This window comes from Pediculus humanus, genomic scaffold (genome assembly GCF_000006295.1).
Source record: "Pediculus humanus corporis 1103172108190 genomic scaffold, whole genome shotgun sequence".
NCBI classification, from domain to species: Eukaryota; Metazoa; Arthropoda; class Insecta; order Psocodea; family Pediculidae; genus Pediculus; species Pediculus humanus.
This window is the reverse complement of record NW_002987760.1, coordinates 75,467-95,561: the sequence shown is the minus strand read 5'-3', so window position 1 is coordinate 95,561 and position 20,095 is coordinate 75,467. Positions and strand designations below refer to the sequence as shown.

General features: G+C 25.3%; 5 protein-coding genes across 5 annotated transcripts in view; 3 read left to right on the top strand and 2 right to left on the bottom strand.

Annotated features, from left to right (window-relative positions):
- Positions 1-512: 512 nt before the first annotated feature.
- On the bottom strand, positions 513-2,417 carry Phum_PHUM422020 (leukocyte receptor cluster lrc 4, putative; the record flags this gene model as incomplete). The annotated part of the gene is made up of 7 exons (XM_002429099.1): positions 513-710; positions 792-930; positions 1,004-1,183; positions 1,267-1,481; positions 1,571-1,870; positions 2,000-2,126; positions 2,206-2,417. The coding sequence occupies 7 exons, from the start codon at positions 2,415-2,417 to the stop codon at positions 513-515; spliced, it is 1,371 nt and encodes a 456-aa protein (XP_002429144.1).
- Positions 2,418-2,637: 220 nt separating this feature from the next.
- On the top strand, positions 2,638-5,003 carry Phum_PHUM422010 (glutamyl-tRNA amidotransferase subunit A, putative; the record flags this gene model as incomplete). The annotated part of the gene is made up of 9 exons (XM_002429098.1): positions 2,638-2,661; positions 2,743-2,899; positions 2,987-3,335; positions 3,502-3,677; positions 3,832-4,037; positions 4,106-4,323; positions 4,408-4,613; positions 4,712-4,841; positions 4,979-5,003. 9 exons carry the CDS (start codon positions 2,638-2,640, stop codon positions 5,001-5,003), a joined length of 1,491 nt encoding a protein of 496 aa, XP_002429143.1.
- A 724-nt stretch (positions 5,004-5,727) lies between these two features.
- On the bottom strand, positions 5,728-7,191 carry Phum_PHUM422000 (guanine nucleotide-binding protein G subunit alpha, putative; the record flags this gene model as incomplete). Its single annotated transcript, XM_002429097.1, has 4 exons — positions 5,728-5,918; positions 6,028-6,446; positions 6,555-6,900; positions 7,068-7,191. 4 exons carry the CDS (start codon positions 7,189-7,191, stop codon positions 5,728-5,730), a joined length of 1,080 nt encoding a protein of 359 aa, XP_002429142.1.
- A 58-nt stretch (positions 7,192-7,249) lies between these two features.
- Positions 7,250-12,345, top strand: Phum_PHUM421990 (uncharacterized protein; the record flags this gene model as incomplete). Its single annotated transcript, XM_002429096.1, has 7 exons — positions 7,250-7,276; positions 7,361-7,481; positions 7,858-7,952; positions 10,980-11,078; positions 11,175-11,683; positions 11,765-12,007; positions 12,201-12,345. The coding sequence occupies 7 exons, from the start codon at positions 7,250-7,252 to the stop codon at positions 12,343-12,345; spliced, it is 1,239 nt and encodes a 412-aa protein (XP_002429141.1).
- A 4,332-nt stretch (positions 12,346-16,677) lies between these two features.
- Phum_PHUM421980 (uncharacterized protein) overlaps positions 16,678-20,095 on the top strand; it is a gene marked incomplete at both ends in the record, with an annotated part of 5,683 nt that continues 2,265 nt past the window's right edge. Inside the window, 11 exons of the mRNA XM_002429095.1 lie at positions 16,678-16,949; positions 17,237-17,430; positions 17,550-17,848; positions 17,972-18,203; positions 18,284-18,517; positions 18,630-18,782; positions 18,875-18,916; positions 18,954-19,028; positions 19,184-19,348; positions 19,507-19,667; positions 19,766-20,042. Of these exons, the coding sequence (XP_002429140.1) occupies positions 16,678-16,949; positions 17,237-17,430; positions 17,550-17,848; positions 17,972-18,203; positions 18,284-18,517; positions 18,630-18,782; positions 18,875-18,916; positions 18,954-19,028; positions 19,184-19,348; positions 19,507-19,667; positions 19,766-20,042 (2,104 nt within the window). The remainder of the gene's footprint in view (positions 16,950-17,236; positions 17,431-17,549; positions 17,849-17,971; positions 18,204-18,283; positions 18,518-18,629; positions 18,783-18,874; positions 18,917-18,953; positions 19,029-19,183; positions 19,349-19,506; positions 19,668-19,765; positions 20,043-20,095) is intronic.

Here is a 20,095-nt window from a genome sequence, read left to right as displayed (position 1 = left end):
CTATCACTTACCCCCCCTTTTTTTTTTTTTATTGAAAAAGGTTGTTTAAGGTTGTTTAAGGTTGTGTATAATTTAAAAAATTAGTCGATTATTAATATTTAAATAATATTTTATTGGTACGTTAAATAATGGCACAAAAAAAATACAATAGTACGTCGATTGTAAATTTAATAATTCATAAAAAATAAATTAATTCTTTCATTTTCTTTTTCTTTTTTTTTAAGCTTTATAAAATCACAATTTTTGTACTAAAAATTAAAATGGTTTAAAATAAAATATATATATATATAAAAAAAAAAAAAAAAAGGTAATTGATGATGAAATTTGGCATAAACAAAATTAAATTTGCTAAAACTAAAGCAAATTGTTTTAATTTAAAAAAAAATTTTTTTTTTTTTTTTTTTTTTTTACACAACCTTTTTCAACCTAAACTAGTAAAAAGTCTTTTTGAAGAATGACTACAATCAAGAATTACTAAATAATTTTTTTTTCTTTTTCATTTTGTTCAAATGTTACATTTTTGGTTTTAATTTTTTTCTTAAAACTAAACCCAAAATTAGAAAACCTGCTGATGTGATGTGATAAATGTAATACACTGACCCATAGTACCTTAAACCATTTTCTAAGCTAAGCAAACTAAATGCCATTCCCAAGTAACTGAATGCTTGTGTTCTCATTATCCAAAACATAACATTCAGGATATATTTCTTCTATAAAGTATAAGAGGTAAAAATTAATGATAATGTATGAATTTTACTTGAACATTCAAAACAAATTATAATAGTACTTACCATTCCTTCAGCATTATTTTTCAATAGTTTTACCCATATGTCTTCGAGAAACAGGTACGGAGGAACAAAACATAAACATAGATAGTAGCCGGCATAGACTCCATGCCATAGTGCTGACACGGCAAAGGTTACAACAGTTCTATAAAATGATTTTAAGTTTTATACTTGAGTTTTACATTTTCAAATTATTATTTAAAAAAAAAATTGTTTACCTTAGCAACTTAATTGGAAACCTTTTATATACAATATTAGCCATCCAATACTGAACACACATATTCCAATAAAGAATGCTAGTCCTTAATAAAGGATCTGTTTCAGTGTGCCACAAATTAACGTTTAGAACAGTGTCATAATTAAACTTGCTGTTTTCTTTGAGAGCTTTATTTCTTTCCCTGTAATTAGTATACAGATTTTTTTTATTTATTTTAATAATTATCCATTTATAAAATTTAAACTTTTTAAGAATCCTGTTTACATTTTTTCAATTAAGTCTAAATTTACTGTCGGTCCTTTTCCAGGTTTGGGTTCCGTTTCACATGGGTAGGCTCCTATACCTGCTGTAATACATGCAGCTTCAGATAGTAATAAACCAATATAAATTCTCATTCTAAATGCAACAAATACTGGTATTATGTACCATAATCTATACCAAAATGTTGTCATCAAGTAAAATGTTTCCGATTCCGCATACTAAAAATATAAATAATGTAGCTCAAATTATATCCATACCTTACACCATAAAAGAATTATTCATTTAAAAAAAAATTATTATTTCCTACCTTAACAGGGTAAATAGAATTAACTATTAAAAAAATCACAATAAATAATGGTACATATATTAATTTTTCTGCGACAGCTTTATCAAATCTTATGTATTTATAAAAATCATGTTTATGAAAATCACTAAATGTTTTATAGGAAAAATATGGTCCTGTCAATATCCCAATGTGGCAAAAAGTGTAATGAATGATTTCATTAAAATTTATTAAGTTTAAGTCTAATGTTGTCTTATCCTTTGATTTTTCATTCGAATTTAGACAAGCATAAGAATCGTGAATTTCAAATGCTAATCCAACTAACTAAAAATAATTAAAATATTATAAATAAAATATTAAATGAATTGAAAAAAAAGTAAAGGTAGCTTCATAAAATTAATTGTATGAAATGTTAATATGCATTTTAAAATATTTTTAAAAAATTTATCTTACTTTTAGAGTCATAATCATTTGTATAAGGTTTGTATGACTAGGAGGGTAGTCTATGCCAAAATATAATGTATTTCGAAAAAAAATTAAATAAATAAAACTGTATATAAAGCTGATTATGTGACATATTCTGTAATATTTAAAAGACATTAATTTAATTTACTTTATAAATCAACAACAAAAATATTTTTAAAATAATTCTTATATACCTTTTACTGGTGTAAAGTATTATAAGACTATTACAAAATGTAAAAAAAATAGAATGTAAAACGTGAATTCCAGACACGGATAAAACAATTGAAAAACCAGCCACAGTTGAAATCCATTTTTTTAAATGTATATTTTCGATTTTTCTTAAAAAACAACCAAAAAAAATTGTAAAAGTAAGTAAAGAAAGATATATAATGTCATTTACATCCATTCCTTATCTCTTGTTGGCCATAGAGAATATTTCAATTGTGCTTCTATGTTATCACGTTGGATTCCTAAAATCATTGTTTACTGGTTACAAATTTGATTTTTTACATTAGTTTTTTTTTTTTTTTTTTTTTTTTTCAGTAAATCAGACTTTCACAATTAAAGTTATATTTTTGAAACTTTAGTATAAAAATAATATATATTTTTTTATAAAGGTATTTAAAATGTTACAAACTTCAATCAAAAAGGTATTTTACATTGCATTTAATTTTTTTAAAATTATTTTTTATCATTATATTGTATTATAAAAATTTAAAAAATCTTTACAGATACATGGGAAATTGAAAGGGTCAAACTTAAATACTGCAGAAGTTATTGTAAACAGTTTTAAAAGAGCTGAACAAGTTTTGGAGCTCAATTCTTTTATTAGTATGAATAATAATGCCGGTTTACAAGTTGAAAGTTCCAATGAATATTTCAAAAATGGTAAAAAACAATAATTATTAAAAATTTTCGTATAAGATTTCTAAGTAAAAATTTTTTTATTTAATAATAATGCTTATTTTTTTTTAGGAAAACCAAGATCTTTATTAGAAGGTATTCCTATTGCAGTGAAAGACAATTTCTGTGTAAAAGACACACTAACTACTTGTGGTTCTAAAATGCTACAAAATTTTAGGCCCAAATATACTGCGACTGTTGTTCAAAAATTATTAGATTCTGGTGCTATTTTGGTAGGAAAAACAAATATGGATGAATTTGCTATGGGTTCTGGTACAACCACTTCAATTTTTGGCCCAACTAAAAATATTTGGGGTTCTAGGTTTTCAAATTTATGTATTCAAGAAAAAAATGATTGGTTTATTCCTGGAGGTAGTTCTGGAGGAAGCGCTGTTGCAGTAGCCAGCGGAATATGCTTAGGGTTTTTAGTCAATTTTATTTATTTTTATACATTTTTTCTTCATTAGTAATTTCTAGCTTATTTTATTTTTATAGCAAAAAATATTTTCACAATCACTGTATACACCAGAAATATTAATCGTTAATAAAAATTAAATTTTTCATTTTTTTTTTTTTTTTTTTTCTAGTGCTTTGGGTTCAGATACAGGAGGATCTTGTAGAAATCCTGCTTCATATTGTGGCATTGTTGGATTAAAACCTACTTATGGGTTACTTTCAAGGTATGGATTGATTCCTTTGGTTAATTCAATGGATGTTCCTGCAATTATGGCACTTAATGTCGAAGATACAGCCTGTTTATTAGGTGTTTTATTTTATTGAGTTATCATATTAAATGTAAATTACAATTTTCTACTAATTTAAAAATTCATAATTTAAAGTTCATATAAAAAAAAAAAAAGAAAAAAATTCTCTGCATTATTATAATTAACATTAGTTAATTTTTTTTTTTTTTTTAGGTATCATGATGGGTAGAGATGAAAATGACTCTACTACTGTATCGAAAAATTTAAATTTAGCCCTAAATTATTCATCATCATCGGTAAAAGGTTTGAAAATTGGAATTCCTGCAGAATACAATTGTCAAGGTCTAAGTGATGAAATACGTTCAGCATGGAACGATATTGCAAAAGTTTTATACCAGGGTGGTGCATCTATTGTACCTGTAAGCATTAATTTAAATTTTATAAAAATCATCATAAATAATTAGTAAAAAAGTAATTTAAAATTCAGGTATCAATGCCTCATACGAAATATTCAATTGTCTGCTATTCGATACTTAATCAGTGTGAGGTTGCTAGTAATATGGCTAGATATGATGGAATCGAATTTGGTCTCAGGTCAAAAGAAAAGGGTAACAGAAAAAATTCATATGTTACCACTAGATATTCTGGATTTAATGAAGTTGTTCGTAGTAGAATAATAGCAGGAAATTTTTTCTTATTGTCTAGGTGAACAAAACTTAATTTTATAATATTTTAATTTATATTTGAAAAAAAGGTTTTTTATTATTCATTATTTAATTTAAATTTTAGCAATTCGAATAAATATTATGAAAAAGCTTTAAAAGTTAGAAGACTCATTGCTGATGATTTTAATAACGCTTGGAGAAAAGGTATAAATATTTTGCTAACGCCTACCACATTAACAGATGCTCCTAAATATTCGGAATATATTAAAAAGGATGAAAGAGAACAGTCAGCAATACAAGATTATTGCACTCAACCAGCTAATATGGCAGGTATGTACAATTAATTGTCAATTTATATTTTTGCCCTATTGCTAAACAATGAATTTTTATCCCGTTTGAAAAATATTAAAAACTTTAATTTTTGATAGGTTGTCCCGCGATATCCATCCCTATTGAATTGTCAAAAAAAGGTTTTCCAATAAGTTTACAATTAATGGCCCCCAAATTTGAAGAAAAGACTTTACTAGGATGCGCTTTATATATAGAAAATGCTGTTAAGTTTTCCCAATTAAGAAATAAATGGATTTCGTAAAATAAAATAAAAAAAACTAATTAAAATACAAAAAAAAATTTTTATTTATTATTTAAACTTAACTTAAGTAGTAGTACTGATCTAAAGCAAATAATAATCACAGTTTTAAAAATATGAATGAACAATGAAAGTAAATTAAATTAAAACTGATAAATTCGGTGGCTCTTAAGGAACATTTAATTTTTTTAAATTACTTGGATTTTAAAAAATAAAAAAAATACCAAGAATAATTTAATATTGAAAAAAATTTAAGTAATTTTTTAACAATACAATAATAAATTACAAAAATAACACTCTTAAATTAAATTTATTTTTGACGAAAGACTACTCGGTTTAAAAAAAAAAAAAATAACAAGTAACTGTTCTAACTGCATATTATTAAAACTTATGCACAAGAAATATTTCATTATAAAAAAATGATATCAAAAAACTTAAAAAAATACATAGATAAAAAATTTAAAAAAGTACTTAAAAAATCTTAGAATAATACAAAACATAAATTATTGAGATCAATTATATAACAATAAAAAACTTTGTTTATACAAAACTTTTAATACTTTGAATTGCACTTATTTAATTTTTTTTTTTTTTTTTTTTTCGAATCTATAAAATTTTCAACACTTATATTTGATAAAAAATATAAACTCTAAATTAAATATTTTACTCAGATTAAATTAAAAGCAATTAATTTTTAAAAAAAATACATACTCAACAGTACGGTTAGGAATATATAAAAATTTCTCCTTCATTTTGCATGAAATAAAAATCAAATAATTTACTTTTTCTTAGTTATAACTGAAAGCATTTTCTTCCATCAAAAAAAAAATTTTTTTAACTTTTTAATGTGTTAAACTATAATAATGTTACATTTCCAAGATTTTCACGCATCACGATATCCATTACCACTTGAAAAACAACTCTAACATTTGATGTGTCTGTTGCAGTGCAATAATGAGAGTAAATCACTTTATTTGCATCAAAATTTTGTAGTGAAAATTTGTGCTGTATAAATAAGGCTGCACTATCAACATCATAATCTTTTCCTAAAAAAAAAAAAAAAAAAAAAAATTGCATTAGGTCCTTTACAATCCTCCTCGTCCTAACAATCTTAGTAGTCGTTTTAAAATGCATTATTTGAATTTTTTTTCCTACCTGTGTATTCAGGAAAATAATGTCTTAAATGTCTTCCAGAATATAAAATTTTTTCCCTAAACAAATCAAGCTTGTTCAAAAATAAAACAAAGCTAGATTCCTTAAAAAACCTATTGTTTACTATTTGAGAAAATAAATTCAAACTTTCTTCTAATCTATTAACACTAGGATCTTCTAACAATGTCATATCATAACCACTAAGAGATACTACAAATAAAACAGCCTTAACATTTTCAAAACAATAAATCCATTTCCTTCTTTGAGATCTTTGTCCACCAACATCCAACATTGTGATGACAACATCATTTATGCAAAAATTAGTTTCTAAAATTCCATTTGTTCTAACTCTTGCTCTTAAGACATCAGTAGCTGTTGGTGTGTATTTTTCACAACAAATTCTTTCCATGTTTTCAAATAAACTAAAAACAATTTCTTGGTGAGAATTGAATTTTAAAACATTTAAACCATGATAAATGTCAATTTTATTAAAGATAAAACTTTTATAAAATGTATTGTTAAAAACTTACTATAATGCTGAATCATTTAACTGAAATTCATACCCTCTGGCAACAGCTAATTTAACACCCTTATCATTCCACAAAGTCTGAAGGGCTTCTGATACAGAGGGTAGCATTTGAAAGTCAGCATTAAAGCAAGTATCATTGGAAAGTATAGTTTGTGCATAAATTTTATTTTTGGCTGATTCTAAATTAATTCTTAACAATCCCATTCCACTTAAAACATATTTCATAGAAGCCACTAAATTATCCATAACTGTGGGTCTAAAACTAAGTAATTCTTCTTTAGCAAAACCATCACTGTGAATAATTTTCATTTGTTTAACTAAAGTACTTTTTCCACTTTCTCCTGCACCTAAAAAAAAAAAAAATAATTAACGGTAATGTTTTAAAAAGTAAATATTTAAAAAAAAAAAACTAAAAATTCATATGTTACTATTAAACTGAAAATATTTTGAATTTATAAAGTAAACTATAAAAAATTTGTTTGTATACAAAGAAGCATGCAACATGCAAGCTCACCTAAGAGTAAAATTTTAATGTGATGATTTTCTTGTTTAGCTAAAGCAGCCAGCTGCCGATCTATTTCCTCGCTTCTGCGGCGAGCTGCCGCTTCTTCCCGATTAAGAGTCAAACATCCACCCATTCCATTTTATATCTAAAATTACTTGTAAAAACATATCAGCGATGTAAACAGAACCACAATGACGCTAATTTGCGTGAGACCACAAGTACGTTCAGAAACCCAACTTTCTTAAGAACGTAACTTTAGCAATAACTATAGCAGTGAGTTTTTTAGTATTACTTGAAAACAGTCTAAAAAATTAAAATACAGTTTTCAAATATTACAACTTAGTTTTAAACAAAAGCAAAGAATGACGGCCCACGATCAGATGAAAGCAATGCTTGATCAATTAATGGGAACCGGGAGAAATGGTAAATATTTCTTAATTTGTTTTTTTCCACTTAGTTACTTTTAATCCATTGATTGTTTCATATATGATGCAAAATGGTGGCCAGTGAGGCCTCATGAATAGGTGTTTAATGATCCTAATTTTGTTTCGAAATATACATTCTTACTTTAAAATAATTCAGTAATTCTTCTAATTTTTTATTTTTACTACTGCGATACGAAACAACATCCATTTAGTTTATTTAGATTTTTTCATAAATAAATGTAAACGTCATTTCGTATTCCGAACTTATAAAATCAATTATTGCTCTTCTTACTTGGAAATAAAAAAAAAAAAAAGCGATTTTTCGAAAAATATTTTTTATTTTGTTACTCAATATAGAATATTTTGGATTTTAGGTGAAAATAACAGATATCATGTCAAATTTACGGACGCAAAAGTTTGTAAAAGTTTTTTACTCAACTGCTGCCCACATGAAATTCTGGCTTCTACAGTAAGTACAGTTTATTTTAATAGATATCATTTTTAAAAAAAAGTAAATATAATATTACCTAAATCAAATGTACTTAGTGTTATTTAAATAAAATCACCCTGCATTTTTGCATTTATTATTAAGTAATAATGCTAAAAAAAAAAGTTTTACAGTATTATAAGTCACGAATTCTTAGGTGTGAATTTTCATTATAAGTTTAAAATAAATTTCAAAGGCATTTAATAATTTATGTTGAGCGTCATGAAAATATAGTTTTTGATAATGTAAAAATTATTTTTGCAAAACAGCCCATTTTTAATATTATTATTCTTCTCAGTTTTTTTTTTTTTTAAATTCATTGCATAGGTCTCTGTTTCTGTATGAGTAAATTTTATTCTTCTCATAATGTTGTTTAATATTCGATTTAAAATTTCTAAACATCTTATTATCCATTATTCCTTAAAATCAATTTCATTTAAAAATATGAGATTGCCTTTTTTTGATTAAACAAAAACTAATTAGATCAACATTACAGTTCTTTTCAGAGTTTGATTGAGCTGTGAATAAGGGTTAGGATGTTCTGTGAGTACTCCCTTAATATTAAAAACTCCATTTTTTTCTTTTCCAGCTGCAGGGCTAGTTTGAACACAGAAAACTAAAATTTATCAAACTTTTGTCTGATTTTATGTCAAATTTAAAAAAACCAAAATTTTGTTTTTACAATTTGTTTTTTTTTTTAAAAAAAAAATAAAAAGCCTTTAAAGCTTTTTTTATTCGTTGGCATGAAATCAGATATTGAAGTAATTTGTTAACTAAATTAATATTAACCATGAACAACATGTCATTTTTGCTTAATATTGCAAAGACGAACTTTTTTTTCTCTCTGAAATTTTTTTTTTTTTTTTTTTTTTTTATAGATGCTTAACTAATATTTTGTTGGCTGTTTTTTTTTTTTTAGTCCAACATAAAAGGCTAAAAAGTATTTAAATTTAATGTTCGTCTGAGCAAAAAAAAAAAAATATTTTTTTTTGATGATTAAAAGCCATTTATGTATAAAATTTATGTAGAAAATACATAATTTTATGTTAATAAAGAACTGTTAAATATTAAGCATTTTAAAAATATATGAATAAATGGTTTTTAATCATATTGTTAACGTTACTTCATTCATACTCTGCAAATAATTTTGTTAAGCTGTGATCATTGAAAATGGCAGTTAAGGGTAAAGTACTGCAATATTAATCGAAGCTGCCATGTCAAGTTAATTTTTTCTTTTTATGCTGCATTATTTTTGAGCATTTAAACAATTCAAGTTTTTATAAAAAAGTAATTTTGATTGAGAGATATTGATTTATAAATTTTTTTCATCATTTAAAAATTAAATTTTCAAATGAGCATAAAGAAAAAATTAACTAGATTTTTTGTTTTGTGATCGATCACCTATTCTATAATTTTCATGTTTGTACCAAACTTTTTTTTTGGGTAAGTATTTTAAAATAATTAAATAAAGAGAAAAAAAAAAAAAAAAAAAAAAAAAATCAATTGCAAACTTTTATAGTTTTGAATTAGTTATTCACGGTATTCTCCAATAGAGGCAAAGAACAACAATTGTTTTGGGTATGTGTTTTTATTTTTTAACCGGCAAGGAATCAAATTCCCACGGGCGAATCAAAATGGGTAAAAAAATATTTAAAAAAAAATAAAAATAAAAAAAATAATAATAATAATAATAATTATAACTAAGAAATTAAATTATAAAATATGTGTTTAATAAGATTGAGTTAAACATTTTGAGAAAAAAAAAAAAAAAAAAAAAAAAATTTTTTCCCCCCTTTTCAATTGTTTTCCCTTGAATTAAATAAAACATCCGCCCCACCAGTATGCGGATCCGCCAGAATCTTCTTGTCACGAATGGAGGGGAGTCCGGTTGGAGTTGGATCAAGATTCTGTCTCCTGTAAGTCTTGAAAAAAAATTTATATTTATGGTGGGGTTTTCATTTTCTTTCTCATTTACTTTGATAATTGTTAGTTTTTCCTAACCTTATAAGAATGTTTTTGTAATTTTTAGTCATAAATGAAAAAAAAAAAAAAAAAAAAAAAAAAAAAGTATGCTTTAAACTAAGACTTATATTCTTGTTGAATTAATTATAATTTGATCCATATTTTTGAACATGAGTAAACATATTTATTAAAATAATATATATTTATCCGAGAAAAATTAAAATTTTTATACTTCAACTGATATTATTTTATAAGTTTTTTTTCTTTTTATTAAATATTACAAATAGCATGAAATTTTATTATTTTTTTTTTTTGGTTAATTTTAAGGACGTAGAATAAAGAAAGAAAGATAGATAGATAGATAGGCATCAGGATTTCTACTTTAATTTAAAAAAAGCCTTATAAGACTATTAAGATTAAGGAATAAAAAAAAAAAAAAATATTTATAAATCAAATCAATTATATTGGAAAAAAAAAAAAAAAAAGGGTTACCACCATTTTTATTCGTATCGAAAATTATTTAAAAAAATTTTTGATTGTTTTCTTTTATTGTTTTTTTTTTTTTTTTTTTTTTTTTACCTTTTATGTTTTGAAAACCTTTTTTTTGTTGAGTTTGAAAAAAATAAAAAAATATTAATTAAAGTTTTTAAAAAAAATCTCTGTATTGAAACAAATGAAAAAAAAAAAAAAAAAAAAAAATGTTTTGTTTAAATCATTTATAATATCAATAAAAAAAGAAATTTTTGTGGGAAAAAAAAATATGTTTGAATGAAATAAGTTAAACAACCGATTTTGATTGAAAATTGAAATAATATATGTTTGTTACATAACTGTATTTTTTTTTTTTTCTTCGTTAAAAACCGATGAAAATAAAAGTATTTTAGACATTTAATTTGACATTTTTGCATTTAATAACATTTAATTATATTTAAAAATTATTAATTAAAAGTGTGTAAAACTTTTATTGTATTATTATTTTCAGAAGTCATATTCATAATTAGGTATGATTATTTTAAAATGATAATCAATTCAGGTTTCTTTTTTCAGCGGATGGATTTAGGAGATTGTCAAAAAATTCACGATCTAGCTCTCCGTGCTGATTATGAACAAGCAGCCAAAACTCGGGATTATCATTATGATATAACGGTATGTTGAGTTTTTTAATTGAAAATTGTTTTTTATGCATTACGTACATATTGAAATAAATTTTTTTTTTTTTCTCTCTCTCTCTCTCTCTCTAAGGCAATGGAACATTTACAATCTTTTATTGGGGATTGCGATCGTCGAACAGAACAAGCAAAGCAACGTCTCGCGGAGACACAAGAAGAATTGTCTGCCGAAGTTGCTCAAAAAGCCAACAAAGTTCACGAATTAGCCGAGCAAATTGGTGAGAAACTTGCTCGCGCAGAACAGCTTGGAGCTGAAGGGCTAGTGGAAGAAAGTATGAAATTGATGGGAGAATTGGAAGATCTTCGTAAAAAAAAGGCTTTAGCGGAGCAAGAATACAGGAACTCGATGCCGGCGAGTAGTTATCAACAGCAAAAGTTGAGGGTGTGCGAAGTTTGCTCTGCTTATTTGGGAATTCACGACAATGACAAACGATTGGCCGATCACTTTGGTGGAAAACTTCATTTAGGATTTATAAAAATTAGAGAAAAGTTAGCAGAGCTCGAAAAAGCAGTAGAAGCCCGAAGAAATCAAAGAAGCGATAGGAGTCGCGAGAGAGATAGAGATGAAAGACAAAAGGAAAGGTAATTAAGTTTATTTTTAATTTGCGAGGGCTTTTATCTCGTGTTCGTTTGTAATTATTATTATTTTTTTTTGTATGACAGAGATAGGAGAGATAGAGATGATAAAAGAGAAAGAGACAGAGATAGATCCAGTCGCGATCGTTCCAGTCGGGATAGAGATCGACATAGGGATCGGAGTCGACACGAACGTTCGACTTCTAGATCTCATAGACGTTCAAGAAGTGATAGTCGAGACAGGAGTAGTCGATCATCTCGATCTCACAGATCCAGATCAAGGGAAAGGCGTAGAGATAGGGATTCGGATCGTAAAAGGAAACTGGAGCGGTAGGTTTATCTTTTTTTTTTTTTTTTTTTTTTTTTAAAGATTATTTACATAGATTTTTAACTTGTACACGTTTATTATTTATTTTTGGTTTTTTTTTTGCTTTATTTTTTTTTTTGTGTAAATTTGCAAATAAATAAATTGACTTTAACCGTTGCACTATTATTGTAATAATTGAAGATAATCCAACTACAGGGAAAATGGAGATTCCAGGATTTACATGAATGATGATGATGATAATAATATAGATGGGAAAAGAATAAACGAATTGACTCGAATATGTGAAACAGATGAACATTCTCAACTGGATCTTCAAGATATGGATGAATCCAATGATTAAAAAAAAAAAAAACCAGTACAAGACCCAATTATTACAATTGAAGTTTTTTTTTTTTTTTTTTTCATTTGCATGTATATATGAATTTAAAAAAAAGAAATCTTATAAAAAAAATTACTTTAATTTTAATTGTTAATATTTGTTTGAAAAAGTTTTCAATAATTTTTTATATGTAATTAATATAAATATTGGGTCTCTGTAGGTTGTAGGAAATTTATTATAAATTACAAATACATATTTTTAAATTTAAAGTTCACTTTAATTTACAAAAAAAAATCAATTCTTTTCATAATTTTTGTTTTTTAATGTCTCGTGTTAATGGCGAATGCTTAACAAATTTAAGAAAAAAAAATGTTCAGGATGTTCAAATTGACGGAAAACATTTTGTTGTTGAAGGAAAAGTAAAAGAAAATTTTTTAAAGTCCTTTAGTTAAACTAAAAAAAAGTATAGATAAATTATTTTTAAAAAAATGATCTCTAAAAGTCATCATCATCATCATCATCATAATTGGAAATTAAATATTAATATATTTTTTTTAATAATTTAATATAAAATAATTTTTGTTTCCTTTAAATAAAAATAAAAAAATTTTTTACAAAGACTGAATTAAAAAAAAAAAAAAAAAAAGACATCATAATTTTACAGACACACACACATGAATATTTTTACGACCTGATTTATTATTATTATTATTATTATTATTATTATTCAATTAAAAAGATTTTATTTATTTATTTATTTTATTTTCTTTCAAAATTATTAATAATAAATATATAAAAATCGTTTTTATGCAATTTTTCTATGTATGTATGTGAGATGATAGATTTATTTGAAGAAAATAAATTAATGTAAAAATAAATAAATAATAATTTTTTTTTTTTTAGGTATAATTTACAACATGGATATGGATAATGAATTTTTTTTATTAAACAAGTAAATTATTGTTTTAATTTTTTTAAGAGAACGTTTATTTATTTATTTATTTTTCATTCAGTTTCATACAAAAAAAAAAAAAAAAATGAAGAACGTGAATGAAAAAAAAAAAAAATTTTTTTTTAAACAAAAAGTTTTTTTGCTTACATGCAGATAAGAAAAGTGTGAAGGTTATTTAATTTCTTTTTATTTATTCATATGATTTATTATTATTATCATTTTAAATGATTTATTAATTTTCATATGCAGAGGGTTTTTAAATTATTATTTTCTCGCAAATAATAAATATAATGAATTTTTTTTCGTAAAGTTCGTCCATAAAGTTATTAATGCAATTTTTTTAAAAAATATTTTAATATAAATGAAAATTAATTTTCTTTTGCTTTTCAATTATTTTTATTAATAATTTTATGAGTTAATTAACATTTTAAAAAAATTTATTTATTATTTTATTCAAAAATTGCAATAAAGCATATCGTGAAAAAAAAAAAAAAAAATTTTATTTAAACAAAAATTACAAAAACAACAACAAACAATGTTTTCTTTCTTACGCGAGCGTTTTTCTTTTTTTTTTCTTTTAGAAATGTTAATCGAATCATTAATTAATTAATTAATTTATTTTTTTAACTTTTTTTTAAACAAATTAGAATACCAAAAAAAAAAAAAAAAATTAATTCTAATTGAACAAATAATAATAATAATTAAATGAACAATCAGGTTCTTAATTTAATTTTTTTTATTTTTAAATTGTCTTTAAATAAAATAAAAATAATAATTATTATTATTATCGTACGTAAATGTCGCATTTAAATCCAATAAATAAATCTATTAATATTTCAATAGCTGATGATAATAATAAGTGTAATATTATTATTATTAATAATTATTTAAATTAAAATCGTTTAATTACATGTTTATGTAATTTCCAATGAAAAATTTAAAATTTTCTTTAAAAAAAATTTTTTTTTTTTTATTGGTCGCGTGTATCAATAATAATTTTATATTTAAATAAACAAAAACAAATTAATTTTTATTTTTATTTTTGACAAATACATAAATAAATAAATAAATAAAAATTTTTTTTACCCTAAAATTTAAAAAAAAATTCGGTTCATTTATAAATAAAACATAATAAAATAAAATAAAAAAAAAAAAAACATTAAATATTAAATAAATAAATTGTGCCAAAAAAAAAAAAATTCTTAGGCGCGTTTTAAATTATTATTAATTTAATTATTAATAAAATAATTTAACTTAATTAATAATAAAAATAATTATATAAAAAATTATTTTAAAAAAAAAACATGGCTAACCATCAAATATTAATATTTTTTTTTTTTTAATATAATTAACATCGTAAATTGAATTATTTGTTAGGAAAAATTTTTTAATGTTAATTTAATTTTGAATTTTTAAATTTTTTTTACTAATTATTATTATTATTAATAAATATTAAAAAAAAAAAATGTTTTTTTTAAATAAAAATTATGCTACGTAAAAATGGCCTGTGATTATAATTACCGTTATGCCATTATCCGATTGAATTGTTTTGGCTTGTAAACTTGGGATTACGAAGAGTTGTATTTAAGCCTAACCGGTATTTCGTCATTGTCGAAACGAATAATAATAATAATAATATATATATTTTTTTTATATTAAATAATAATAATAGAAAATGAAATTGATTGTTGTTGTTGTTGTTATTTGAAAATGGCATTTTTTTTTAATTTTATTTATTATTTTATTTAATAAATTAAAAAAAAATGTAATTATTAAGAATTATCTCATGTATAAGGGGAGGCGGGGGCGCTGCATAAGATTTGTTAATGTTTTTCTTTTTAAATAAAATACAGTAATAAGAGTTTTTTAAATTATTATTATTATTATTATTATTATTATTATTATTATTATTTTTTTTTTTTTTTATATAAGAAATTCGAAAAATTCGTGCAAACGTACAATAAAATAATCGTTCTTGCTGAACTTTTTATTAATTTCCCGGGTTTCAATAAAGAGATGCACACCCAATTCAACGCCGAGTTGCAGCAACGTAAAAGAAACGTAAGTTGATTTATTTGACTATTAAAAACTAATATAATATGTGAGTCTTTTTAACAACGTTATTCGGCCACGTATAGCGGATCAATAAAATAATTAAATTTAACAATTATTCGTGGGTAATAATAATAAATAAATAAAGAATAAAATATTTTTTAAATAATATAATTAATTGGAATTAGTTTTTTATTTAAAAAAAAATTTTTTGTTTAAAAAAAAAGTAAAATTTTTTTATATACGGACGCCAGCTCGACGGTTTAAAGAGCCTGAGCATTTTGATTGGTTGAATTTCTGTGAAAATAGAACTGTGGTCATGGCTTCTTAATCGGCCATGATAACGCGAGTTCGCGAAGTTTTTTAATTAAAAGCATTTTAAAAGTATTTTTAAGGTATTTATTATGTTTAAAAAAGCTCTTTGTGGTTTTCTCTCTGGTATGTGATAAAATATTTATAATGGTAAGCAGTGTGGTAATACTTTTTTAAGAGTGTAATCAATCTGTTGATTTCTCAATTTTTATTTCTCCATTTAAATGAATTTTATTTTACACAAAGTAACAATATTTAAAAAAAAAGGTGGTGTTAAAACCTATGCGATTCCTAAATTCTTATTTAAGTATCTTAATAAAGAAATATTCATACTTTTATAACACTCTAAAAAAAAAATTAGCGTTTCATCTTTGGGTCGGAGCTCTTTATTTGTCAGTGAACTCCGCCATATTTGGCCTATTCTATTCTATTGTATTTGGGTCCGAAACAATAATTTAATTTGCGTTTATAATATTTTTTATGTTATTTATTTCGATAAAAAAAATAATTTTTAATCGTATTAAGTATACAAATGTCAACTTAAATTTTACTAAAATAATTGATTAAATATAATAGCCAAAGTTACGTTTTGTTTTGTAATTTTTTTTTTTTTTGCATAGGTTTTATTTTTACCTTGGAGCGTAAACAGTTTGAGTTCAATTTTTGTGTCTTAATAATTAAAGTAAAGGCATTAACTAATTTTTATTGTTACAATTTTTAAAACTTTTTTTTTTTTTTTTTTTTTTCTTTAAAAAAACAAATTTGTTTATTGCAATACATTCTTAATGAGTTAGTGAATATTTATTATTTGTTTAAATGCTAAATGCAGCATTTTAATAATTGGTAAAAGTTAATAAAAAATTTTAAAGAAAAAATTTTTTATTTAGATTATGCCTCAGTGATTTTTATCTAATAACATTGTGGGCAGGTGTTTTACCCATTTGTGCAAGTTTTTATCCTGAATACGCTTTGTTTATTCAATATCAACTATAGTTCAAATATTAAGACTAAAATTTAGTTATATTAGTTAGTAAGAAATGAAACTTAGTCCAATAAAAGGTTTTGGATTGTGCATCATGTCGAAATGCCTTAATTCTGCTAAACCAAATATAGTATTGACTGAAGATGTTAATCATTCCATCGAGAATGAAAATCATTCCAAAGAGAATGAAGAATTAATACCAAAACAAAGCTCAAATCGCTCAAATAATAACGATATGAGAGATAATACTCAAATGAAGTTGCAATATTACTCTCCCATGGTTTATGCTACCAGCATAGAATGTGATGGACCTGCTTCAAATATAAGGTAAGAAACTTTAATTTCATTTTTTTTTTTTTTTTTTTTTTTTTTACTTGCAAATTTAAATATAAAATTTAATATTTTTAAAATTAATTAGATTATTATTGGTGTTTGGTTGTTATTTTTAAACTAAAGATTTTGTTTTTTTGCTTTATTACATTGACATTTGGTTGTTTTATGAATTTTTTAATAGTTATATTACATTATGAAGTTAAAAATTTTATTTTTATTTTGTAATTATAAAAAATTTTGCAACACGAAAAAAAAAAAAGGGTCTCGTTATAAATTTATAGATGGGGTATTCCAAAAGGTCTTGGTCTTCGAGGTGGAGGAGAGAACTCTTTGAATACAGGAACATCTGGATGGGGTACCCCAGCAGCATCAGGAGGTTCTAGCTGGGGCGGTAATCCTCCAGGTCCGCCTCAAGGTCAATGGGGTGCCAACAGGCCTCCTAACCAATCTAATACCAATGCTACCCAACAGCAGGGTTAGTCAATTTAATAAAATGAAATTATCTTATAATAAAGCAGTTATTTTTATTTAACTAATAATTTTCAAGTTTGATTTTTTCATTAACATTATTTTTTAAAATTTGCTCGATTATAGGTACAGATTTTAATCAGAACAAAACACAAAATAGTGGACAACAACCTGGGCCTTCACAAAATCAAAGCAATGCTCAACAATCACAGCAACAGGGTGGTAACAATAGTCAACAACAATCCTCTTCTCAAGGGCAGAATCAATCTGGAAATCCTCCCAATACTAGTTGGGCTCAAGCTGCTGCAAAGGGGTTACCAAATTCTAATCAAAGCCAAAATGCTGCTCAAAGTAGCGCTACTAAACAATTAGAACAACTAAATAATATGAGAGAAGCTCTTTTCAGCCAAGATGGTTGGGGAGGCGTAAGTATTTATTTATTTTTTAATAACTGAATAAGAGAAATCTGCAAATTAATTTGGTTTAAGTTTACTGAACTTAATTTGAAGAGATTTTTAAAATTTATTTTTCAAATTTTTTCTATAAAGCAACATGTCAATCAAGAAACTAATTGGGAAACTCCTGGTTCTCCTGAGCAAGGAGTAAAGAGTGATTCTCAAGGAAACAGTGGAAATGCCTCGGGTGTTTCAGCACCAATGTGGAAACCAAATATTAACAATGGTACAGATTTGTGGGAAGCTAATTTAAGAAACGGTGGTCAACCTCCTGCTCAGCCACAAAATAAAACTCCTTGGAACCACACACCTTCAACTAATTTGGGTTAGATTTTTATCAAATTTAAGAGTTTTTATATATAAATTATATTAAATTTTACTAAAAACTTTGTTTTTGTGTTTTAGGAGGAACTTGGGGAGAAGAAGATGAAACAAATGATTCCTCTAATGTTTGGACTGGCGTTCCACCTAATAACACTAATAATTCTTGGTCAGGGCCCAATAATACTAATAATTGGCCCTCTGCTCCCGAGAAAAAGGCTGAGTGGACTGCTAATAGCACTTCTGGTGCCACCGGTCCAGCGTGGGGTGATCCGAGAAATGTTGCAATTGATCCCAGGGAAATGAATCGAGAAATGCGTAAGTTTAATTTCTATTATACTGTAAATTAACATGTGATTGTTTTTGTTTTTTAATTTCTGCCCAAAAAAAATACTTTTTAATTTGAAACCAATTAATTTTTTTATGATAGCTGGTGGTGTAATGAGAGGAGATCCTCGAGGAGTTTCAGGAAGACTTAACAATACATCAGAAATGTGGGCTATGCAACAGCAGCACCAAACACAACAACCTCAACAACCACAACATCCTCCGAATAAAATGGGACCTAGCGTGCCACCAACTGGTGAGCTTTTTTTTTTTTTTTTTTTTGATTTTGCCTCTCAAAATTAATTTTTAAATTTAATTTTCTTTAATTATTTTCTCTAAATTATTCAGGTACAAATCAATGGTCGGGTAATTTACCAAAAGAATTGACTGGTATGCCTGGAAATCCTCCAAAACCTACAGCTGGGAGACATCTCTCCTGCTCAAAGACGAAATATTCCTAACTATGACGATGGAACATCTTTATGGGGCCAACAGCAAGCACGTACAGGAATGCAACTCAAGGAGGTAGTTTGTAAAATTTAATTTATTTTCGTACAGTAAACCATCATCAAATTTCACTGCTTTATTACTTTTTTGATTTAATGCAAAAAAATAAATCTTTAGCAGCTCCTAATAAAAATTTGTCACATTGGAAAGACTTACCCGCTGGTAGTATGGGCCGAGGAAACATGCCTTGCCCTCCTGGAATGCCACAAAACAGAATTCCTGGAGCTGGTAACAATATGAAACCTGACAATCCCGTTTGGGGTCAACCAGCACGAAATGGAGCTTGGGACAGTCATGATGCAGGCCCCCCTGTTGGTAAGTTCTAAATATTATAACATTTAAGTAAGTTTTCAAATTAAATGAATGAAATTAAAATGTAATTTATACTGCAGGAGCTAATTGGGGAGAAGAAGGAAAAGGTCCTAACGGAAATTGGGTTGGAGAACAACCTTTGACTTCTCCTTCTTGGGCAGGAGGTCCTAAACCTAATAAAGCGCCAGGTTGGACTGAAGATTTGATAGATTCATCCTGGGTTCATCAATCGATGCAAAGACAGCAAATGCCGAAACAATTTTCGAAAGATTTGATTTGGGCTAGTAAGCCATTTAAAATGCTTTCTGAAATGAATTTTAAGGTGAGTAGTAAATACTTTTTAAATTTAAAAAAATGACAGTAGAACTTTGATTTCAAATTTGTAATTGCAAATCAATTTTTTTTTTTTTTTTTCTGTAGAAGGAAGACGTCGAAAACGCTTTGAGAACTGCAAATATGAGTGTTCAAGATGCTTTTGAAATTCTTACCGCTACTTCTAGAATGCCAGAAGCGTGGAACAGGAGGCAGGACGAACATTCTTTTGATCAAGCTAATGCATCTTTTTCAAGGGGTTTTAATCCCAGTCAACAAGTATCTTTCCCTCCAGTAATTTATTTTTTTTTTTTTTTTACTCCAGCTTTCATTAATTACACATTTTTTAAAAAAAAAAAAATTTTATTCAATTCTTATCCTTATTGTAGGGTGGTCCAGGAAGTGTTGCAAATAATCCTGCCGCTGCAGGCTTGCTCA